This window comes from Rissa tridactyla, chromosome 8, assembly GCF_028500815.1.
Source record: "Rissa tridactyla isolate bRisTri1 chromosome 8, bRisTri1.patW.cur.20221130, whole genome shotgun sequence".
Taxonomy (NCBI): Eukaryota; Metazoa; Chordata; class Aves; order Charadriiformes; family Laridae; genus Rissa; species Rissa tridactyla.
The window spans coordinates 39,289,569-39,315,173 of record NC_071473.1 but is presented as its reverse complement, the minus strand read 5'-3'; the positions used below and the strand labels follow the sequence as shown (position 1 = coordinate 39,315,173).

General features: G+C 45.4%; 1 protein-coding gene across 2 annotated transcripts in view; it reads right to left on the bottom strand.

Annotated features, from left to right (window-relative positions):
• The window catches only part of DDAH1 (dimethylarginine dimethylaminohydrolase 1), a 63,780-nt gene extending 48,565 nt beyond the window's left edge, over positions 1–15,215 (bottom strand). For both annotated transcript variants that reach the window (XM_054211775.1, XM_054211774.1), the window contains exon 1: positions 14,851–15,215. In XM_054211775.1, coding sequence (XP_054067750.1) covers positions 14,851–15,156 — 306 coding nt within the window. In that variant the 5' untranslated portion in view covers positions 15,157–15,215. The remainder of the gene's footprint in view (positions 1–14,850) is intronic.
• Positions 15,216–25,605: the final 10,390 nt, after the last annotated feature.

Below are 25,605 nucleotides of genomic sequence, written 5' to 3'. Positions count from 1 at the left end.
GTGGCTGCTGACATCTGTGCCAAGGTTCCCCTAAGGATGAAGAAATGAGAAAGATAAAGCCATGCTCGGGAAATATCAAAGCCAGGACATGAAACAGCAAGCCCCAGGAGGGACAGGACACACTCGCAGAAGGGACAGTCACGGGAGTATTTTCCCACCAGTACCACAAACCCAGCTGCCCCTGTCAGAGCCTGGATAGCAGCTGTCCTTTGTATTAGTTTCACCTTCCCCAGTGTTTACTGTTGCGGCTCCCCAGTCATCCCGCATGGCCAGGACATGGCACCACAGCAATGTGGGCTGCAGGGCGGCCACGGCTCCAGCTACTGGGTCAGGCAAACCCATTGGGAGTGTTATTGCAGCCAAGCGACCGGCACCAAAGCAAAGAGAGATGCAGCACAAGAGCCCTTCTTCCCTGCCTGGCAGGCTGTAACGCCTGCAGGTCCCAGGCTCCCACAGACCCTGTTCAGTCAGGGCATCACGGATGCCACAGGAAGCCACCAGGCTTCCATGCAAAGGGCTGATGGCTGGGAGGACTTTTGGAAACACAGCCACAGAAGGGTGCTTACCATCCAATCCTGTCCCCACCAGTTCTAGTCCTGCTCCTGTGAAAGCTAACCAGTCAGCCCTGCGCTACGCACGGCTGGTTTCACGCTCTTCTGTCAGAAATGTCTTTCAGGCTGCTCGTGGCATTATCTCAGATAAGATGGATGCCACTGCTGGCAGCCTGCCATTCATCAAACCCACCTAGAAATGGCTCCCACTTCTGCTGTTTGCAGGCATAAAAAGACCAGCAGTTCTGCTTTGCAAATTTTTAGTGATTCAATTAGCTGTGAAGCAGGGGTACACAGGCAGAAAAGAGCAGTGCCTTTTCCAGAAATTAACAACTATTTCCTATCACCGGTGCTGGTATTTTCAGGCTCACTTGATCTATATCAGGCTATTCAGGAAAAGCCTGTCCATCATCTCCACAGCACAAACTGGCAGGTTATGAGCTGCCATCAACTGTCCCACAAGAAGATAGACCCCAGGGCCTACGGGAGACTGTCATCCCCGCCCAGCACCTTTCTGCAAAGGCTCTTCTAGGACACTCTTCCATAATATTAAGCCTGGCTCTCAATATATCAAACCTCTGTATGCCAAGTATTCATTGCTGGGCCTTTCTAAGAATCATTTTTGCAAAGCTTGGATGGCAATATGTTTTCACAGCTGATGTGGAAAAACTAGAAACAACATTTCCCAATAAGAAATCTCTGCTTTACAAAGTGTGCACTGTTTCTTAGGGTTAATCTGACTTGCTAAGGGGGGGGGGGGGGGGGAAGGAATCCTTTTATACTGTTGACATAAAATATCTCCGACTGTCTTAATGGTAGAATTGTTCAATTTTCTACTATCTGTTCTAGGATACATATACTGAGGCAGGGGAGAAAAATAAATCAACATCTGACCTCAAAGCACCCATTTCTGGTGCTAGTGATGGCCCATCTTATGTCATTGGACACCCTGATTAAGCCTGAATGCAGGTTCCCCTTGCCCGGTTGGACGGAAATACCAGCAAGATCTCTGCAAGGTTAAGGCAGGGCAGCTGCCTCCCAAAGGGCAGTCCCTGGACAACTCATGACCTTCAGGATCACAGCAAGCGTCTCATAATGAGTCTGCTAAACAGCTATCAGTATTACAGCTTATTCATAATACATGAAGAGCTTAAGTGGGTCACAGAGACCTGTATATCTGAGTAGCCTGACTCCAACAGCGGTCAGTACTGGCAGCTTAAGGAAAGAATAACAGAAAGATGACAAGTACAGAGTGCTGCTGTCTCCAGTGTATTTTCCCCAGCTTATTGTGAGAGGCAGTGTACATATTTCCAAAGGCAGATACTGCATCTGGATCAAAGTGTTAAACAGCTATTGATGGATCCCTCTTTCATTAGTTGACGCCCAGCTGTACTCTTGGCCCCCGCAACATCCTGGCAATGAATCTGACAGTTCAGTTGTGCACTGCATGACAAAGTACTTCTTTCTGCTTGAATTTGCTGCCTGGGTATTTCTCTGGATGTTATCAAGTTTCATACTATCACTCCCAGTTCGTTTTCTCTGTACCATTTGAGATATTTCAGAGCTCTCTCCCCTCTCCAAAATAACTTTGAGCCGAAGGCATTTATCTAATTAACGTCACTTCATATAGAAGCAGTTCTACGCTGCAGCAAGGTCTTCTCATCCACCCCTACCTTTTTTGCTTACACTGCATTTCCAGAATGGGTAACCAGAACCTCAGACAGCATTTCAGGTCCAGATGAATAACCAATTTAAGCCCAGTCAAAAAAATGACCTTTCAGCAATACTGGAGGTATACAGAATTTAAAAGAGCTTTGGAAATGCTCATCTAAAAGGGACTGCCCTAACCCAGATCCTTGGGTGGTCAAGGCAAGCTCGTTTCACTGTGTGACAATAAGGCCACGTCCCAGAACAAGAGGAGGATTAACAGAAACACTTGCTTTAAGGGTCATAAAAATAAGACATTGCCGTATGGCACTACTGAAGCTCCGTTTCACATGGATTGGAGTTTCACAGTTGGACTTGCCAGCATCAGTGAAGATGTGGCATCCAGCACAATACATAGAGTGACGGCAAGGGCTCTCCCCTACACAAACTGTCGGGTCACCCCCCCACCCTTTTCTTCATGCCAGCTTTGACATCACGTCTCTTCTACTCCGACTTCTGCCCTGACTATTTTTCCTGCATCAGTGGGGTTTTACCTTTCAGACAGTTTCCTTCCTCAAAACCAGTTCAGATCAAAGGGGTCATGAATTATTGGACAAAGACCAGTAAGGCCAACAGCAGAGTAGTATCTGCCTGACTACTTCTAGAAACTACACTAAACCCAGCTGTTCTTTGCACATATTTTGAGCTGCTGCAGCCGGGAGGACTGTGGAAAAGGGTCTATCACAACCCTGCGCTGCCTCCTCCAACACCCTCTTCTCCACGAAAGCACCACATTTGGAAGTTTCTGAATGCGTGTAGCTACAGGAGTCACCCCATGTCACCTTCACAAAAAAGCATGCAAACTTGTAGAAGACTTCAGTGTTTACTGGAAAAATACAGCTATCTAATTCATATCACCCTCCATCAGTACCTCTTGTTTCTCTCAGTTTCTATTTGCCTCTCAGCAGCACTGCTAACTTCAGCTCTTGCAACCACACTTTGCTAGCACAGGCACTGGTATTCCCATCAGAGGCTTGTGACAGACACTGAGCCATGAACTAGTGCATTAAACTTCACTGAATACCTAGTGACTAGCAATAGCCACACCACCTCTCCTCTGTACAGCGCTGGAAGAACACGAGATACTTGAGATTCATCGCTTTTACTGTTTTAAGCGCAGTGATGGATGACAGGCACACTCAGCTACCTGCATAGGTGAAACTCTCCAAAACACTTGTACTGTTCGCAAAATTAACTCCTGTAGGACTAGTAAGTGCCTCTCACCTTTACAGAGAGAGACAGTCTAGAGTTTACGGCTAAACACTTAAGGCATTTTAAAAAACATAGCTTGCTATTTCTGGAGAGCAAGCCAAAAAACTAGCTCCATCTCTAAAACACTTGTCTTGCTTGCTTGGGTTTGCCTGGAGATGACCATCTCCACGGCTGCTGGTCTGTGACTCAAAGGACATCGACCATACTGAAGTTCAGAGACATATGCACAAGCAGGATTCTTATCATGTAAGATCACCCTTTCTTTTCACAAGGTATGGGATTCAGCTTCCTTGACAGCTCTTACATTAAGCCTCAGAAAAAGAGAAGAGAAATGCAAAATCAATCCCAACACTGCCAATAGTGCCTAATTACGTGGCAGTCTTGTTTCAGTTTGCTTCGGTGGCCAGCTGGGACTGCGCTGAGACACAGGATTTCATCTTGCCAGAGAACTTCAGTGGGCACGCAGAGACAGATGTGGATAGCCAGTTCCTTTACTATTAACAAACATAAACCTTCCAGAAACAAGTTATCACAATTATTTTTTAAAGATAATGCCAAATGCTGAATTTCTACTGAAGTGAAAATGAGTTCTGCAAGTCTTGAACAAGTTATTTTTGAAACACTTGTCTAGTTCTGCTATTGACTCAAAATGACAGAAACAGAGCACATTACAGCATGGTCAGATGACTTGTATGTGGTCAGTGGCCTTGGATAAATGCAAGACCTGACTCAGGTGCATCTCAGCCATAAAACATTTTATTTAATTTGTCCTGAAAGAAAAATTCCCAATACTGCTGCAAAAGAGGCAGCAAGAAAAGATATTGTCACCTGATGCTGTGAGTGCGTCATTTGTCTTCACCCTAGAACTGTGATTGCCCAGATCAGATACCAAGAGTAAAGCTCTCTTACACCATAAACTTGAGACATGCTCCTGTAAGAAAAAAAAAGTTGGTTTGGTTTTTGATTTTTTTTTAAAGCAATTAATGACCAGTAATTTCTGACAGTAATTCCTTTCTTGGTAGGAACACGTTCTCTGCAGCCACCAGGCTCTGCAAGCCCACCACAAGCAATGACTTCTGCACAGATGTCTGTATGCACTGGGGTAATTTATGGGCAATGAAGACTCTGCTTTGTATAGGTGACTTGTGTTTCAAGTCAGACACTTAATCAGGTCTACATTTTTGAACCAGCACTATTTACCAGGAGACTTTTGACAAAGACAAGAAATCCTCTAAAAACTGAACAACACAGAAGCATATACACCGTTCGCCCAGGCTAATCTCACAGAATACTCAGTATGAGTGGACTACTGCAAGTTAAACTTGCTATATGGTCACTTCCCACAGCATCCTCAGTGGTAGAAATTAAAGTCTGCATGTGTTTATTTCAATAAAAAAAGTCAGTGTTCAGACCAGCCATACTTGCTGAAGAGTTGTGTGCCCTGGTCACCTCACCAAGAGGGACAACTGGAGGCAGTGAGGTTGTTAAGGACACAGCCAGCCTCATTGATCAAATGTAGTTTTGGGAGACACAGTAACAAACCAGAGATTCTTGCCTCTATCACATTGATATTTCTACATCAGAAGTACGTTTTACAACACAGCAGCCCGTCCACTGCCAGAGCCGAGACCCATGTTCTTGAATCAGCATCCAGGGAATCACACTGGTTTTATATCCAGCATTAGGAATTTTGTATAAAATAATCCAGACCCTATAACTGGAGGAAGCTTGACAAGATGCAGCACTGGGGCAGCAAGTGAGCACAATGAACTTGGCACCACAATATGGAAAGCACCATTCTCATAAATCTGTCCTGGTTTGAGCAACACAGGATTACTTTCTCTTGCAGTAATTTTACTTTTCAGTAAGGTCTCTTCTAATACTTGGGAAAACTACACTTTCAGAAGACTCCAGTGTCTGAATTTGTGAAAATATTTACTTCATAGCCAGCTATGGTATGTGGATTTCAAGATCTCAGTGCTTTCAAGCTCACCAGGTGCAGGGATGAGGAGAAGTGAGACCCAGGCACTTGACCCAAGATGGCCCACAGTATTATTTCATACCATGAATGTCACATTCAATATAAATTAGGAAGTTTGCTGAGGAGTTCCTCCTCTCTTCTATGATGGCTGTAATACAGAAAACTCCTTGCTCTGGTGCCAGGCCCCAGACCCCTTCCCTCCCTCCCAAAGCCACAGCACTTCAGTGTCCCACATTTGCTGTCCCCTGCTGGGAGTACACAGCTTCCTGCTGATAGAATGGGCTCAGTATAATCCTTGTGTATTTTATATTGGTATCAGGAACAACACTGGTTCTTTATTATTAATGTTAAATATTTAGCCTTACTCTATTAAATCTGTTTATATTTCAACCCTTTGCTTTCCTTGTTTTGTCTCTGATTCCCCTTCCCAGGTGGGGAGGGGTCATCAGGTGATAGAATAATTGTCAAAGCAACAATAAATTGTTGTGGGTTCTTCAAACCATAACACAAGCCAACTGCCAGAAGCACCTGCAAAGAAACACAAACACTTAAAGGGTGTATCTACATAGCTAGTCAAATAACACTGTATAAAAACATGAGACATCTCTTCCTAGAAAATGAAGTAAAGGACCTTGAAGTGAGCATTGTAATTTTTTCTCAAGACAGAGTGCTTTACAGCAAAACCTCTGGATCAGCTAAAAGACCTGGCATCCCACTGCTCAGAAGAAATGCTAGATTGCTATATAAACCTATAGTGTGTTGGTTACTGAAGAGTTGAGTGGAAAGGGAAATTAATCGAGTTTTGAGAACTTTAATGAAGTGACAGAGAGGCACCTCCACACATTGTGCTACCAGCAAACAGCTGCACTAACCCTCATCCTCCGCACAGCCCTGCAGAGGTGTGCCCTGCCACTGGAGATGCTATTCCGGCTCCCGTTCTTCCTGTGGGAAGTGCAGCCCAGCCCAGCCATGCTACAGCCCGCAGTGGGCACAGGAGCACAGTGGGCTAGGCACATCAGGATCCTGGCTCAGGGGACCAGTACATGGGGGCTATGGGAAGCCAATCTGGAGACATGGAGGGCAAGAGGTGGAGAGACACAGGACTGGAGGTGAGTTTGCAAGTGGAAGCATGTGGAAGACAAAGGAGGGAAAAGTGAAGATATACACTTCTGTGCACGTGTGTGTGTGTCCTGGCACAGCGCTGGGAGCAGCTGCTGTCTGTGCCATTGGTACAGCATGGGGAACCTCAGCTGGGGACTTCGTTCTCCACACTGGAGCATCTTGGAAGCCAACAGGCAGAAGCAGAGCATGCAGGAGCTCTTCTGCATCACACACTCTGCTCCGCCATGTCCAGAGATGCTGTAAGATCCCACGATGAGCAAGACAGCACTGCAGTCTACATACCAATCCTCTTTTCTGCAGAACACGTCGGGAGTTGCAGGCTTGCATAGAGCATAAGATTAAAAAACAAAAAAAGACCTCATCAGGCAACCTACACTGGGGATGTTACACCCACCTTTGAATCTCAACACCTAAATTCCAGCAGTGACTGTGGTAAACTAGTTTTTACAATGCTTTTAAGTGAGTCAGTTACCAAAGAAAAAGATTTAGGTTCAGTTTGAAACCCTGGGCAGAAATCTCTTGGGGAAGGAGCAAGGTAGCTGCAAGCCATATGTATAAGTCAGAGCAGCAGAAAAGGCTCTTTTCACTTTTTTGAGGAAACGTTTAGGGTTATGTGGAACCTTTAACCACTACGCATTTGCACTGAACCATAACCTCACCAAGGACTGTTTATCAGTTAAAGGAACAGTGATTAACACGGTACAAAAGCTGACATCAGGCTTACACAATACTAATCAGTGTCCACAAGAGATTAAAAAACAGGCATTTAATTTGAGTTCTGCTTTTTTTTAATCTTCTGGTCAGCAACTTCGATATTGCTGAGAAACTTGACATTGCAATTTAATAACAAGGTCTAAATATTGCCTCTGCTAGGAAAGCATGAAACCCAAGTTGCTCCTAGAGTGTCCTTAAAGATTGTTTTACAGTTCTATAGATAGAAACCAATTACAATGAATACAGTCCACTTACATTGATCTGACCAGAAGCTACTTCCTAACATTTTCATTAAATCTGTGATCACAGAAGCAAAATTGAAAACGAAAAAATACAATTCTTGGCATAGCCAATTCAGCCAAAGTGTCAGCCCTATCAATGTAGGGTCAGCTACATCAGCAATGATCTTTAAGACTAAGGAACCACCTACCCGAACCAAGAGGCAGCACTTAAACTGCAAAGCAGATGAAACAGACAGAGCTACAGAAACAAGAGCTACGGAATTAGTCTGCCTTAGGAGGCTGAAATATCCTGTCTCACATCTACTGATACTGCCATTACAGAGGCTCCTGATACAGGTCTGCCTGGTACTGTCCAAAGGATTGCTTTTTGAACTTCTCAATACTGTTTAAGAGCAAACTTACGTACTGCTTAAGAAGCTCTTCTCCTCCACTGTGTGCTTTTCAGTTAATTATATGCTAATACCAAAACACTGAAAATGACAGCTAATGAAATATATTAAAGAAAATACATAATTTGCATCAGACAATAGTTTCTTCCTTGCCTTCTGTACCCCATGATGGGCATCACCCTTTTGCTCCTGCAGAAAGCCTCCAAGGGACACACACTTTGTGGAAGACCATTACATTTGGTTCTGCCAATTAACTGCTCTGCAAAAGACAACGAAAACCGACATTAAAACTCAGGTATACATCATACCTGAAGTCTGACTGGTACTTCACAACTTGTTTGCAGTATAACTGAAAATAAAGCACTGACAATATCTTGCTCACTTTCACTCTAATTCTGAAGTGAGACTGAGAAGATGGTGACAAGGATATGCTAAAGGAGCATATATATGGCTCAGTGTAGAATGGGAAAGGTATTAAACAAAAACCAATCTGACAAGAGGGTGGAAAGGTACCTAGTGCTATTCCTAATTTTTGTCAACCTTCATGCAAAGCTTTTGCCCATGTTTACTCACCTGCTGTTTCAAGCACTAAGCATGGCACAGTAGTAACCTCCGTGCTCTCTGTCATAACCTTTTAGGCAGAACACCAGTCCCCAACATCAAGGGAAAAGCACAATAAGGACATACAAAGGTGTCAATGCAAGTGTACAAGACCTCCACAGTTTTTTGTGACAGTCTAAAGATCTATGAATTACTTAAAGTGGTAATAAAATGCTTAATCTCTTGCCTCTCCAGTGATCAGCAAGTGCTAATCCTCCATGGAAACAAGACAGATCTTTACCAGTTGTGCAGAGAGGCTGGTTTAAGCAATTAGTCAGCGAATATAGGTTCTTTTTAGCTAGCATGTACTACAAAATAAAATATAAACCCCATAACCTAATTAAGCACAGGAGCTAGCAGAGCCTTGAAGCTGTTTCTCCTGAGCCTAGCTCTTATTACTTTGCAATAGACATCATTATCCTACAGAACCGTCTAGGACCACAGAGGGAGTAGAGGAAGTGTCCAGCATTTAGCAGTAGCTATTTAGTATTACCTGAGTTTATGCAATACATAACTTAAACTATTTCTGCCTTACGTTTTCTCAGAAGCCTCCACCAACCGGCCTGAGAATCCTTCCTGCAGGCAGTGAGCTGCAACTGGGACTGCAGCGCAGGGTTCAAACTCTAGATCACACAGGGCTGCGCGTCCCCACAGAAGCTGTACAAGGTGGGACAGGGGGTGAGCTGAGCAGATGAGGGTGCTCAGCACTGAGGAGCAAGCTACCTGTCCCAGCACAGATGGAAGCTCTGCTGTGGACAAAGCCCTGCCACCCAGCAAGCAGGTTTGGGGAAGAGGTACCCAGAGACGCTCAAAAGGCAGTAAGGACGCTTCTCCAATGCTTGTTGAGAGGATAGGATTTGACAAATATACTCCTTTAATGCTTATCCCCTGTCCTCACTACTGAAAGACTGTCTATCCTCCTATACCACAGGAATGCAGCCCCCCAAGTTGTCCCCAGTGGGTCTTGGGGGTGGGAAATAACAGTACTCTTGGGTGGAAGTTTCCTCTCGACAACTAAGGAAGAAACCACAGCCATCTCTTCTGCAGCAGCTCCTGAAGCTTCCCCAGCACCAGCTATTTTCCCTTTCCTGTGCAGCAGCTGAGAAGAGGGCAGGTCACTGTGGGTGCATTTTGCTGAGCTTTTGGGTTTCCATCTGTCTGCATAAGCACAGAAATGGTGGAAGTTTGTGCTATCCCAAGCACATTAAGACAACTTAGGCAGTAAAAGCAATGTGCTGATGAGGGCTCTTCTCAGCAACTAACCCTGTTGTGTTCAGAAGGTGACATGAAGAGTTTATACTAGAGGAATAAACAACTGGGAACATACTGCTGGAACAAAAGGTGCTGGAACTGGCAGTCTGATCAGCGGTCACAACATTTCCATTGGAGTTACTCAACTTGAGCATCAAGCACACTGGTGACTGCACACGGCTAAACAAAATTATCCACATTAACTATCTACCTCTGGCTTCAAAAGCCTTCACCTTTCTGCCAAATACAAAACTCCCCAGAAACTATGAATTTTAAAATAAGTTCAGAAGTTGATAACACAGAAACATAATGCCTTGAAATAAGTGTGACACTTGCAAACAAATCATTAAATGCATGACTAATTTTTCTACTTCACTAAAAAAATATTGGGCTGTTTCCCAGTACTGTCTGAACATGACCAAGTTTAATTCAACGCTTTTTTTCTCCCTACAATAACTTGGAGCATGAACAGACATAGCCCCAGATTTTGCTTCATTTTGTTTTGTTCCAGACAGACAACCAGTAAAGAATCCAATGGTGCTGGAGGGGTAAGCAATAGCATCTATAAAGCCTGAAAGCTCAATCAATGCTATTACAAACTACTGTAGAAGTTTGCCTGGTGCATACAGTGTTACAGTAATTGATGACAAGCCTTCTTAATAAGGAGTCTAGTCAGTGAAAGAACACGCTGCATCAGTTCTTAAATATTGCATTAAGGGCTTTCAGTAGCATGAAACAGGGGAGATGGAGACAGCACTGCTCAGTTCACACATCTGGCAGATAGTTTATCAGGAGGCAAAACGCACCTGAAACAGCACCACTCCAGCTGCATAGTCAACCAGGTTGTTGTCTTTGGGATGCACCTTGGCAGCCCCCTGTGTCCTTCAGCTTTCACTGGTCTGACCAGGATCCAGAGCCTGACCTACCACATGTCTCTTGGCAGGTTTCCTGGACACAAGCTCTCCCTCTATTAATTTTTTGCAGAAATGGTAACCTACAACCTGCATTTCCCTTATCCCTTCCTTCCTCTGCTACTCTGGGCAGAATTCCCTTAAACATTTAAGAAGAGATCAGCAAGACAAGCCTGGCTGAGTCCTGCCTTACTGGGAGGCTCAGGTCAGGAGTGCACGCTCAGGAGCTGGGCTTCACATTAACTGGGTTAAGCCAAGCGTACACCAACTGTACTGCTAAAATATTCATGGGTTTGTGCTTACGTTACATAAAAAGAATAAGAGATTGCACTTTGAGAAACTGGTGCTGTATATAGACTGCATCCAGGCTCTTTCCCTCTCTGTCACCCCATTAACCGTATGAGTGACAATGCACTTTGCAGCCTTGGTTCACTTTCATACCAGGCTGACCAAGCCAGCTGAGGTAGGAGTACGGTCTTTCAGAGGCAGCATGAAGAACCTGGTTTCACAGGGCTTCATCATTCTGATTTTCTAGAAGTGGATCCATCAGATCAGAAGCCATCCAGATTTAATGACTGCCCACTATCTCAACAGTAAATATTTCGCATCAGTTCAACTGACAAATGCCTGACTCCAGGTACCCTAACATACAACAGGTTTCATGATCATAGAATAATTCAGGTTGGCAGGGACCTCAGGAGGTTTCTAGGCCAACCTCCCACTCAGGACAAGGCCTGCTATGAGAACAGATCAGGTTGGTTAGGACTTCATCCAGGTGGGTCTTAAAAACTTCCTCCAAAGATGATGACAGCACAGCTTCTCTAGGTCCTTGTTCCACAGTTTGGCTGTCCCCACTGAAAAGCCTTCTCTTTATACCCCACTTAAGCCTCATGCTTCAATCTGTCTGTTGTCTCTTGCTCTCCTGCCACACAACTGAACAGTCTGGCTCCATGTTCTTTATAAGATGCAGTCTGCAAGTGCCAAGCAGAGATTGCAACCACTTCTCTCAGTCTACTGGTTCTACTCTTGTTAAACAGCGCAGGATCCTGTTGACCACCTTCACTGTAGGGACACACTGCTGGCTCATGGCCACTGTGATGATCACCAGAACCCCCCAGGGGGTTTTCTGCAGAGCTGTTCCCCACCCACTCAGTCCCACCTAGGGATCCTTCCTTCCATGGGGCAAGACTTTGCATTTGTCCCTGTTCAACTTCATAAGGTCCCCGGGGTCAGCCCCTTCCTTCAGCCTGGCAAGGCCCCTCTGAACAGCAGCCCAGACCTCAAGGGTATTGCCTCTCACCCTTGCACCCCTCACCCCAGTCAAGGCTGTTCATAGCTCAATACAGATGCCCCTATCTCCTCCAGGTCACCAATAAAGACATCTAACAAGGGCAGATGCCAGGACAGACCCTGCAGCAACTTCACTTGCCACCAGCCTCCAGGAATTATCTCAATGGGAAATTCAGAGACTGAACATAAGCCTCAGAAAAGACCTTGGGAAGCTACTGACAGCCACCACCCACCACCATCACTAACTATGCAAACAAGGCAGACTCACTCGCTAAACAAGTCGCCATCCCAAGGAGGTGAGGCATCCCCTGGCCTCGTAGGAGAGAGGGACCAGGAGCAGCCAGGCATCATCCCACAGAAATGAGCGTCTTCATCTTCTCCCTCTCTCCACAAAGCACTGCTGTAATGATGTTCCCAGGAGGAAGAATTGTTGTAAATAATTAAGAGTTACATGTTCAGACAAGCACTACACTGCAGTGTCATGCATTGTTATAGCTTTAAGAGGATGTTTGTTCAATTATTTTTAATTTTTTACTTCACAGAAAACTCAAGGGAGAGACTGCTGCATCATTCAAGAAAACTAATAAGGTTCAAATTATGCTTCAAAGCTTTTTCTCTCCTCTTGATTCATGACTCTGCCTGGACAAGTCACCCATGGAAAGTAGTAAATCTGTTCTGCTGTTCCTAGTAAAAATTTACTATGTTCAGGCTTTACTTCCAATCACTTCTGAACTACTACTTCATGCAAAATAGGGAGTGCTGATCAATAAGAAACTGGTCTCAGGGCCAGCAGTCAAGGGCCAAGCAAAAAACCCAGAATATAAACAGAACAGATTTTGTATTCTTCTCGAACTGACAATAAATTGTATAATTCAATTATAAATTGTTACCATATGCATACCCTGAAGCACAATTCCTTTTAATTTTTGTGGATGCTGGGAAATAACATCTAATTATGGTTTAAAACAATTCAATGTATTTAGGATTACAAAAGTAAATGTGACATCCTGTGCTTTTTTGTTAAAAAAACCACTTTGCTTTACCTGACTGGTACTATAACAGGCAGGATTCAACTAATTTGGTGCTTAATTTGCTAGTTTTAACCCCAGGAGAGGGCTAATACTGTCAGGTACTCACACCAAACACTGTTTTGCTCAAGGGTCCAGCAAACCTTTTCTCTCTGCCTCACACATCACTAACTCTCCTCCATTACTCCTGCAATCTTGGGTGACGTGCCTTTGTCCACTACTTTTGCTGAACCAGAACAGCTAGAGACACTGAAGGGAGGACGAGAAGAAGTTAACCTGCTTCTTTGCAGAGAGTAAAAAAAAATACTCCACATCCTTTGCTTATTTCATTTTTTTTTTTTTTTAATTTCCTTACAGCACCTCAAATGGTATAGCACATAGTTACAGCCACTCTCACATTCAGCTCTGCTGCCGTGTCTTGTCTTTTGTAATTCACTGTGTTGGCACAATTTAAGACCTCAAAATGGAAAAAAAAACCACATATTGAGCCAGAGCTGATTCCCCTCCCACACACTTGTGAATTTGCACAATTTCCCCTTCAGGAGAAATATCTCAGTTACTGAATTTGCACGAGGTACAATAACTGAGATATTGTGCAAATGACAATGGGATTCACATAGCGACATACCAGCGAGTCATGGGAAGGACCAGCGAAAACTCACTTGGACTCTGGCTGAAAAACAGCTGCTTCTGAGAGCAGCATGTGGCAAGCACACTTCACTCTGATGCCGACACCTTTAAAAGCATTCAGATGTGCTTCCAAGAGTAAATACACATGGGTACACACAAGGAAATGCACATGTACAAGACCTGTGCGGTACCTCAGACTGTTACACTGTTGGACCAAATCCAAGCAAACTTTGTTATTGCTAGAAGGGCACTATATCAAACATACCAAGTGGAGACACTCATCCATTGCTACTGACATACTACAGACAGTGGCCCTGCCCTGTCCCACAGTACATGCTTGTGGACCACAAGACCAGCAATAGTACCACAGAGAAGATGGGAAGTGGAAGAGGGTTATGTTAAGACATCCTTACAGGAAGGCAGGTTGCCTGTGTAGTAATTTTGCAGCTTCAAATAGAGTAAGGTTTGTTTGATTTGCTACTCAACTCATTGAGGAGAAAACTGGGTGGCACTTCAACACATGCACTGCCAGATGAAATAGTTTATGAATGGGATGAACGTACTAAAAGAGTCCTAAGAATACCCAGAGTAAGGCTCCCGCAGCTGTGCATCCTTCACACCTCCCTCCGGCGAGACGGCCTGTGTCCCCTGTATGTCCCCACACCTCCAGCCCACAGTGGCCACACAGGGAAGGCGACACTAGGTTCAAGGGCATCCAGGCTACCACCGAGTATACCAAAGCAAATACCAGCTCTTGCCCAGAGCCCAGCGGACACAGTCACCGCAGGCATCAGCGACAGGCTGCCTGGCACAGGGCTCAGGCCGAGCATCTCCTGAAAGCGGGGTTCAGACGGGGCAGGGCAGCGCCAGGGACACAAACCTGCACAACCCGCCACCCGCTCACCCCGCAGGCCCCAGCCGGGCAAACCCGGCTGAGTCACGGCTTACACCCTCCACTTGTTCTCCGCAGCCGGAGGTCACCGCTCCCCGATAAACCAAGAGCCGCTGCCCGGGGCCCGCCGCGCCGGTCGGACGGCGGAGGGCGGCTGCTGCTCCGTGAGCGATGCCCGCCGCCGCCGCCGCCCCCCACACCGCTCCCGCCGGGGCGGGCCCGAGGACACGCCCGACGGCGCGGCCGTCCCGAGCCCACCTGCCCGACGCGGGCACCGCTCCCCCCGGCCCGGCCCCCGCCGCTCCGCTCCGTTACCGTACCGCACCGTACCTCCTTCCTGCGGCTGGGCGCGCCCGGGCGGGTGAGGAGCGCCGTCTCCTCGCAGACCACGGCCACGTCCTCCACGAAGACGCAGTCGGGGAGGCTCTCGTCGGCCGGCAGCTCCAGCACCTGCAGCCCCAGCTTGCCCCGCAGCACGCCCACGTACAGCTGGTACTCCCGCTCCGCTCGGGCGAAGTCTACCTCGGGCCCCGCCGCGCTGCGCAGCGCCTGCCGGCACAGCGACTCGGGCAGCGCCCGCACCACGGCGTGCGTGCAGCGGCCGAAGGCGGCGGGGCCGCCGCCCAGCCCGGCCATGCTGTGCAGCGGGGACAGCGGAGAAGGAGGGAGGGAGCGGGGGACGGACAGCCGCCGCCGCCGGCCCTGGCAGCTGATAAAGCGCCGCCCGCGGCCCGGCCGCGCCCCATTGGCTCCCCACCAGGCACATTTCCATGGGGCCGCCGCCAAGCGCACTCCCATTGGCTGGCGGCGGCGGCCGGGCCGCGCCATTGGCCGCTCCCCCGCTGGGCGCCGCTTACCTGGGCAGCGGGCGGGAGCGGCGACACCGCCCGCTCAGCCCTGAGGGGCCGGGCGCGTCGCCTCAGGGGCAGGGCGGTGGGGCCTCCGCCCTCCGCGGGGCGGCCCCGCCGCTTACCCCTAGGCCTTGCCGGGCGGGGCGTTGGGGCTGTCTGTGCTTGCCCTAGGGCTCTGGGTACCGCTACCCAGAGGGGCGTCGTGGTTTGACATGGTGGTTTCACGTAGTTATGTGTAAAAACACGGCTGCGCCGACGGCATTCAAACAGCTGCGTCTGCCCGCATTTCTGTGCTGGGCGGGGGCAGGAGGAAGGCTGCCTGCCCCTGCTGCTCGGCGATGTGTGAGGCTGGCTGCCTGCGTGCCCTCTGTGGCTGCCTGCTGCCTCCCCAGCGGAGCAAGAGGCCGGGCGCTTTATCCATGCGGCCTAAGGAAGAATATCCCATGATGAAGGCTGCTCCACGTGCAAATACAAATGAAATAAGACCAGCCACTTCCTAATCCCTCATCATGGCTACCTACGGGGCCGCTCACCGGCAGAGCGTGTCTACCTTCTTCCTCTCCTTCATGCTGTCAAATTTCCCCCTCTGCGGGGTAGAGGGGACACACCCGAGTCTTGCTCCACCTCTGCTCAGGAACTGAAACAACAAGCGTTTTCCACCTTTCCCGTCAAAAAAACACTTGCTTCCCCGCTGTTCATTTTCCCCACGTTTTATCCCGACCGCAGGTTATCCCGGACGAAGACCAGCCCTTTCCAGTGCTCACCTCTGCTGTCCAGGCAGGAGCCGAATGCGGCTTTGGGCCAGACCTCGCGCCGTGGGGATGTCCATAGCACCTGCCCTGGGTTGGGCTGCAGCTGCTGCCGCCATCCCAGGTACCACTGAGGAGACGCCTGAGGTCTCTCCTCACCGGAGCAGACAGGAGGAGAGGAGGAATATGAATTTTCCTTCCAGCTCTTCTTTTGCTGTCAAGGCTCTTCTAAGTGTCCCTTTGGTCACAGAGGGGACCCCACCAGCACACAGCTCCAACTTCCCCCGTCAGTGCTCCGGCAAACCCCGGGCAGCTGCGTTGGCCATGCTGTCATGGATGTCGGCACATGTTCAGCACTTGGGAATACGGTTAATGAATAGCATGAAGGAAATACCAAAACGTGTTTCCAAAATAGCATCTGATGAGATTTTCATCTGCATTTTCCACACGTTCTCCAAATATCCAGTAAAGGCTGCCTTTACTTAACATGCATAGGCACAGTTATTTGAATAACAGTCATTCACTGAATAATGTGCAAATATTATTCTCCTTAAAACAAATGGACAGGTAATTGAGTTGTTATCATGTAGGACATTTCAAATTCTTGAGAAACCACTGCAAATGGTATTATACCGTCTCTGGTATAATGATCCTTCCACAGTCATTAAAACCTATTTTTACTTATTACAGATTTGGGATATGGCCATTGTCACACTTTGGTTTTCTTTTTGCTAGCATGACTTTTATCCAGAAGACAAAGTGCTACTATTTGTAATTTAAAAAATTGCCAGGGTTCCTATCTGAAAAGGTATTGAAAAATAGTTGTTCTTGCAGCTAATGGACCGGAAAGTTCTAGTCGGTACAGATTTTTTTGACATCCATAAGTACCTTATGAATTTATAAGTGATGACAATTTTTAGATCTCGCTGAGATTACAGGAATATGAAATACGAGGTGATGCCACAGTCATCTTGTACACACACGATACGTTAGGACAGTGAGGTTTGCCCCGGAGGCATTGTCACCGGCCCAGACTGACCTCAAGTGGCCACGGCTGCTCCCCGGGAGCTGGCCAGGTATCACTTCTGACAGCTTCTCAATACCTTCCGCGTTTGGGGAGAGAAGGCTGGAGGAAGGAGGATCTCTTTATGAGATGCAGTGGCATGAAATAATGGAATGCTACGAATGCAGTGTGTTTTGGAAATACAAAACATTAGCTATTTAGACAAGGTTACAGAAGTAACGACTACAGGGGGGAAAGTAAAAGTAATCTGTATTTCCATACATGTATAAAATGGTGCAGTTCAAATACAAATGAGGATCTGTTTGCTGATTGTGATTGTTCTATTATTTACGTTGAACAGAAAGGCATCATTACAAATCTAGGAACAGATGCAGCCAGAGCAAAATTGTACGTATTTATAATAAAATTAACAAAATATCAGTTTACTCCCAAATTAACGTTACATAATAGAATGTGTTCACACAGTCTTGCGGGAGTGATGTTAAAATTCATCATATGCAGTAATACAAAATGGGTCAGTTACGGTCATCGGCATAGTATTTATTGTCTAACTTGCTCTAAATCCAGTATTTTCCTGTAATTTTGTCCTGCTGGAGCGACAAGTGTAAAAGAGCAAAGCTGCCCCCCCCAGCAAAGAAAAAAGCTGTGTCACACTACAGAATTCATGCAGAACGATGAAAACCATGCTTGCAACAGGGGATGGACTGCAGACTGCTTGATCGTTATCACAGAAAGCTGTATTTAGAAAGGAGAAAATGCTTCATACAGAAAATACAGAAAAGGATGCAAATCCAGGTGTTTTGTGACTGAGATTGCACAGAGTCATCTGCTGGCAGCGACAGTGAGAAGAAAATTGCTTTGCAAAATGTACTCGAGGAGGCATATGTGAATAACGCATTCACTTTCAGGAGAAAGGAACAGATATTGAAAAAGGAGATATGGTTTAAAAGTTATGACAGAAAAGTCATCAATACACAAAGTGAAGTTTCATCCTTTTGACAAAATCACCAGCAGCATATCGATAGGATTTTTTTTTTGTTTTTTTTTTACTGCCGCGACTTGCGAACAATCTGCAGCTATGTAAAAAGCTGCCACAAAGATGAAGGGAATAATTGCCACAAGGTAGAAGGGAAGCAATGGACTTAAATTATTGCAAGGAAACGTGAAAAAAGCTTTCTAACAATAAGGAGCAGAGAAAAAGATTTCCTGGGCAGAATGTGCAGCCTCCATAACAGGCATTTTTAAGAAGTAGTTAAAGAAATATCTGCCAGGAGCATAAAGCCAGAGCTGGGGAAGAAGGATGGATGAAAAGAGGTCCCTTCCAGTCCTATGATTCTGTTACCATTTTTACACTGAAAATGACTGACAATTTTAGTGAGAATAGCTGTGGAATGATGAGCCTGATGTCCCCAATAACAAACGCACAACCTTTATGTGCACCACTAGGTGACTGAAGGTCATGGCCGGTCACTGCTGTTCAACAGTTTGTGTGATGTTGACAAAGGAGCATTTGGATCACCGCCAAATACAAACGCATGCCACATGGGCTGATTGTTCAGGCGTGCGAGATGGTTGCAAAGTTTGAACACGCTTCCCGTCACTTGCAGATGCTGGAAAAACACCACTGGCTCTAAAGCCTTGGTGGACATCTCGCACACTATTAATTAAATGCTACTTGAAACCCGAGACAGTGAAAAGCCAGGCACAGGATCGCGACTGAGCCATGCAGTCACAAGCACGTCCTGCTATGGTGATGGGAATCTGCGCCAGAAAGATGGAGAGATACCGAGTTTCATGTTTTAAAAGGAATAAAAATTTCAAAGACTTCTTCACCTCAATAGAAAACCATGCAACTGCTGCACAGCCAAATGCCATTATTAATAGAAGCAAACACTGCTCTGCAGGGAAAGCTCCCATTGTGATCAATGGGTCGTTCTCTTAGTAAAGGTACAGGATCAGGTCTTACAGCCATAGAAGAGAAAAATGTTACTTTAATCATGCTTTAGATAGACGAAAAGTGACCCGAAGGGGTTTTCACCCAGATAGTTGACAGAAGTTTTCAGTTTCTGCTCTAGTCCTGCAATACAAAAAACCACAGTGATTCAGTGAAGCAGTATTTTTACTAAATAATTGTCTAGGCTCCTCATATAGAGGACCTAAAGACATTAGGCAACAAATCACTTCACCCCACTGCATGGACAAATAGATTAGCTCGCCATCTATTCTTTATGTGACAGATCACTCCTGAAAGAGGAAACCAACCTCTTCTGGGTGGCGTAAATCAACAGTGCATCTGCCAGCCTGTAGAGAAATCCTTTTGGGGAGCAGCATTTTCCCTTGCCTGAGTTGAACCCCAGCTATCTCACAGAGTCTTACCAGGGCCAGATTAATTCTATATATAGCTGGTTCAGGGGAAACACAATATTTGTTTTGTCTGCTACGGGATAACGAACTGGGCGTTTTCTCAGCTGGCATTTCGCATCCTCCGGAGAAGGAGGAATTCCCATGAGCTGACAGCTACGCAGTTGTTGGGAGACAAAGCTGTCAAAGGGTGATTCTTTAGAAGTCAGCTTTGGCAGCATTGTTGCCGTGACACATGGCACCAAGGAGCCTGGACAACACGCCGAGGCGCAGGGCATTCCTCACATTTATAGTCTTCCCACATGTTCTGTTACAATAGGTTACACCAGTGCAACCAGGATCAACTTTTGGATTCGCTTGGCTGAGCAAACAGATCAGTCGGGAGAGAGCTGCAGGACTGACTATTTACCTCCTGTGCTCCTATCTCCTCACCCTCACCACACCTGACATCCACTTCTCCCCTTCTTTCCCTGCAGGGGAAAAGTCACTTGTTGAATTTTTTAAAAAGCATGTGTTAGGTGCCACAGTTTCAGGGGTCCATGACTAAAAAATGAGATTAGTACTCTGTGGAAATTTATGCTGAATTACAATAGTTGACGTCTCTTACAGAAAAGAATAGAAAGACACCATTTGTTTCCCTGATGGACATGCTTCCCACAAATATGCCAGAGCTACTACGCTGGCCAGGAGAGAGAGGAGACAGGGTAAGGGTAAGTGCTTTGTAAATTGTTCTTGTTGTGGCTGCCTTGGGACAACTGGACAACAAGATTTTTCCTGCTATCAGAGAGCATTTTTAATAAAGTGTGCTGTTTTATCAGCTTGGCAAGAAAGCATCAGCTCCAGAGTAGGAGGGGGGAGGTGGCTCGTGCCATTCGCACTTACACAGCTATTGTTCAAGGGGTCTCACGAATCCAAAGCCAGCTGCCGTGAGATGCTGCCAATGCCCCTGTGGGCAGCACAAAAAGGCTGCCTGAAGGAAGTGGAGGATCAAGTCTTTGGTAAATCGTGGCTGCTAAACCGGGCTGCACTGATACAAGAGGAATAATGCACATGCTGGGTTTTTTTCTCCCCTTCAAGTCTTCCACCAAAGCTATACCTTTATTCCCTAAAAAAGCAACAGCTTAAAAATGCTGATCGATGCAGGTTAATATTTTCTAAAGGACCCAAGCCCTTTGCAGTGTAACTTGTGTTGCTTTTTAGTGTTTATCCTAAGTCTCCATTTCCCATTTCTATGGAGCCAGCTGGCCAGTTGGCAGCACCCCTCAGGTGTGGCAGGCTGTCCTTCCCTTTCATTGCCTGAAAAGCCCTTGCAAGCTCAGCAGTAAGATGCAATGACATTTGGCTGTGGTATTTCTTGCTTTTCTTAGTTTGCATTTCCCATTCCTTCCAGGAGCCAGCTGCCTGAGAATGAATTGTCAGCCTTTCTTGTCACTTAGGCATCTTTTGCCTTGACTTGTAAATGCTTGGTGCATTTTTGGTGTTGACTTGGTCAATAACTTGCAAATGCAACTATGAAACTGTATATTTACATGAAACTTGTTAAAGAGAATATGGAGAGAGAGAGATATGCACATCTGTATACTTATATGGATGCACATGAGTCAACAACTTTGTGGTTTCCCTTGTGTACCTGCAAAGGGCAAGCAGTTCTTTTGCCAGCATCCTTGGCACTGAGACTAGTGCTAGAGACAAACAGGCAGATTAATACATCACAAATTAAGCTAAGAAAGTGAAAGATTTCCAATAGGCTTTTTTACCCAGTCTATAAATGTGCTGTCCTAAGCGTCAGAGTTAAAAAGCTATAAAACGTTAAGATACACAGATTAGCTTCAGTATTAATGTATCCAGGCTGGTGGCAACAACTCTTGCTGTAATTCATGACAGAACAGATGTGAAATTATCTTTTCTTCTTCAAAGGGAAATGCTCGATAGCTGTTTGCCCTTCCACAGGGGAACCACGTGTAGTGCTTCCATAGGAAGCAGGTAGTACGGAGGGAGTGGCACCAGTTGGAAGGCTTGAGGAGGCAGCAGGTGATCAGTTTGTTCCATTTGAACTTGTGCTGTTCTTTATCACTTAACCAAGAGGTTGCTGTACGCCTCTAACTCGCCAGCTGAAAAAGAATGGAGAAATGGAGCCGTTAAGGTGCAGTACAGAAAGGGACAGAACTCCTGCTTCCCACAATTTCCCTGACACGTAGTGCCACTGCACACAACAGGGACCAGAGGCAGCACAGGGGGCACTGCCTTCCGCAGATAAACCAGCAGATGAGGCACCCTTGATACCACCTCACGTTTGATTCTGAGAGGATGCTGAGCTGAAGCATCTATGGGACTTCAACATCTGTTTTCCGAACGTCAGTAAGAAGGTCAGAGCCTATCTCTGGGTATCCAGTGTTAGGATCATGTACCCTTGTAGTACAAAAGCTTTTCCTAATGTCCAAGTCAAACTTCTGCCAGATTTATCCCCTGCATCTATTGAGAGGAATTTGTCTCCATTGTGTTTGTAACTGCCTTTCAAGTACCCGTAAGTTGCTATCAGTTCCTTTTTAAACTTCTCTTTTCCAAGCCAAACAAGCCTAGCTCCCTAGATCTCTCCTTCCATGCCACATGCTTCAGACCCCCAATACCTTGGTGGTGCTCTGCAGGGCAATCTCCAGTTTTTCAATCTCTCTCTTGACCAGGGAGCCCCAGACTGGACATAGTATTCCAGATATGGCCCCACCAGTATCCAGTAGAGGGGGATAATAATTTCTCCCAGTTTGCTGGCTACAATTCTCCTCGAGCAGCCCACTATACTGTTTGCACAGTTGCAGACTGTGAACCTGAAGCCCACAGTAACCCTCAGATCCTTTTCAGCAGGGCTCCTGATTGGTTGGTTCCTATGTTGTACAGGTCCACCCACCTATTTGCAAATCTCTGCAGTTCTCCCTGTTGACCTTCATGAAGTTGCTGTCAGCCCAGTGCTCAGGTTTCACAGGGTTCCTCTGAATTCTCCCACAGCTTGGCACAACTCAAAATGAAGATTTGCACCTCAGCATATTCCAAACACAAAGAGCACAGAGGAAGATCAAACCGAATGACTGCTGTTAAAAACAGCAGCAACTTTCCATATATTATACAAATCCTCCTATACTTTCACTTGATTAATAGGATTTCTACTAAAAATCAGCTTGTCCCATTTAGTTCTGTGGAAATCGCACATCTGTATTCAGCTCCAGGGAACTACGCCTAGTTACACCAGTAAAAGATCTCACCTTTTCTTGTGTTGTCTTGAAACTGACGGTTCCAGTATTTTTTCCCCCGAAATCCTGAGGACTTGTGATAACCTGTAAATTACTATTTGCCTTGTGCTGCGGATACTCTGCACTGATGCTCACACTTCTGCCCGATCTGTTGATATTTCAACATCTCTATCTTTCCACATTTGATAGCAACTTAATATTTTGTGGAAATCCAACCGCTCTAACTTTAGGTACACATCCAAACGCTGCCAGCCACATTAATTGAAAGGGATGAATGTTGCCTTAACAAACTGCTAAGGGAAGTTGGTTCACATCGCGAATTTGCTTGCCAATAGCTGTGCTGACCACATGAATTCAGTTCTGTTTGAAATGTGTTTGTGAAATGAAGTGAAGAGGACCAGTTATGCCTTTCACAATATGACTGCACAGACAAAATCGGGACTGAAAGCAGAGAGCTCTCATATTGATTTCTCTGAAAGCAGTAACAGAACAGTGTATTTCATGCATTTTGGCAGTTCTACTCCTTACTGCTATAAATACATATAGCCTAGTGCCTCAAAATGCTCATATTCTTATTCCATTCAGGATCAGAGAAGAAATACCACATGGTAATGAGCACAGTAAGTGGGGACGGAAGAAATTTTATTGTGCACCTAGATAAAATAGAATTATTTAATGATTATGGCCATGGTTTTACGGGATCTAAAGTATAATTATCTACTCACTTCAACCACATGCGTTAATGGCAGGAATGGAACTATATACTTATTTATTCCTTTCAGTTACAAGTAATTTAAAACAACTTTTTTAATAGCAGAGAGAAAAGCATTCTTTCATTTATTCTTCACGAGAGAAAGACATACTTTTAAAGATAAATAATGGTTTCAGGCACTACCACCAATGGATACTCTTCTTTCAAGACCTGAAATTCAAAGGCTTGGGGAAGCACCTTGAAAAAAGCAACATCTGCAGCACCCTAAGTAGGGCACACCTCACCATGAGTCACTGCTCAAAACCTCTCCAGAAACAGTGAAGATGATGAGACAGTGTCATGTGGGAAGTATTTTGTTACAAACAGTAGAACTGCTCTGCGTATAAAATGAGGCTGTAATCCAGCACTGAGTAACAAAGGGGATATATCAGTAACTGTTGTATTTTAACAGCTGTCTGAGGTACCAGATGACTTTTGCTGCGTATATTGTCATCTCCTGATTAGAAAGGGAGATAGATGTACACACACACAAAAGTAACGCAGCAGTGACATCAGGATTTAAAAATACGCTACTAGCACAAGATGGAATTCAAGATCTAACCAACCAACAGAAAATGCATCATTTTCCTATTTTAAATTCGGCAAGTATGAATCTAAAACTTGCCCTTTTTATCTCTACTATCTTGTCCACATATAAGGTTTGCTTTCCACTACGGGCTATTTTAACGAGATTAGTTATTAAAGTCAATGGGAAATAAATCACTGTTTCCAAGAGGTCCTGTTTTAATTTGGAATTATTTTTTTTCCTACTGCATCAAGTTAAATCTTTCTTAAACAAACAAAAAAATCGAGATATGACTATTCCGTGAGTATATTAATCCATGTTAGGCATTTCTTTCCTGGTAAGTCAGAAAAAGCCACTTTTAAAATATAAAACTTATTAGTCGATATTACTTTTAGACAATTACTTTTGAGACATTAATCAAGTACTGCTTTCCTTTTAACTTACAAGCCATCACTTAACGTTACCACACTTACTCGATATTTAGCTATCTGGAGGCCGATTCCGCCCCATCATTGCTGTCAATGCGGAGTCATTCCAGTAAAGTCACTCCAGAGCGAAACATGAGCAAAAGGAAAACCAGCCCCGTATGCGTTTATGTTTCTTCCCGTTTGGTGTATGACTAATTTTGCTAGAATTGGGTACATCTAACAATTTTTACTGTTGACCATGATTATTTTTACTGCATAGTGTCCAATGCCCCTAGAACAATGCTGGACTGATTAGTTGTATACAAATCTGTTTGTGCATAATGATGCTATTTGCATATTTCCATATAATTGCAGCAAGTCTGATTTTTTGATAGCTTTGCTCCTCCTTTGATAGCATTCTACCTCCTCTTTCTCTCTTCTCAACTTTCCCCCCAAAATACCACTTTTTTTTTTTTTCCAATTAAATTGCTACACTTTGTGTCTGCATATGAGTTGTCTCATAGTGTCTCTGCTTCAAGATCATGACCTGCACCAGCTATGTGCCCCTGGAACAATGAAGCTGCCAACGACAGGGCAAAAATGTGGCATTTAGCCCATGAAATTTGGAAGACGCCCCCAAAAGAGATCATGTTGACTATGGACATCTGTGTCTTCAAAGCAAAATGCAAAATCCACTTCTTTGATCTAGTCCTCTGCTCAGTAACACCACATTTATAAACAAACATGCATCATATAAAATAAACATTGCCTGACTCCCGTTGAGCAGAGAGAAGAAGGCTCCTTCTGTGCCCATTTTATTTTTGGTAGGCAACTGGGTGCTACAGCAAAGAGACGCTTTATATAAGGACCTAGAGATGTGGAGATCTTCCAAAACTAACAGCACATTGTGCACCAACATGTGGTAAGGAAGGCGGTTTTTACCATTAACGCCTTGCGATTCTAGCCTTATATTCAACTGAACCCCCACCTGAAATCTGCCGATGAAAGCAGCTTTAGCTTGCACACAGCAGCGACAAGGAACGAGGATACACAGCAGGCTGATGAGCACTAAGAAGTAAATTGTTTGCCCAGATGGAAATCAATAGCTCTCTTCACTCTCTTCATTCTTTGGCAAGATCAGGAGCTTTGGATGGCAATTAAAGCTTACCCAGCT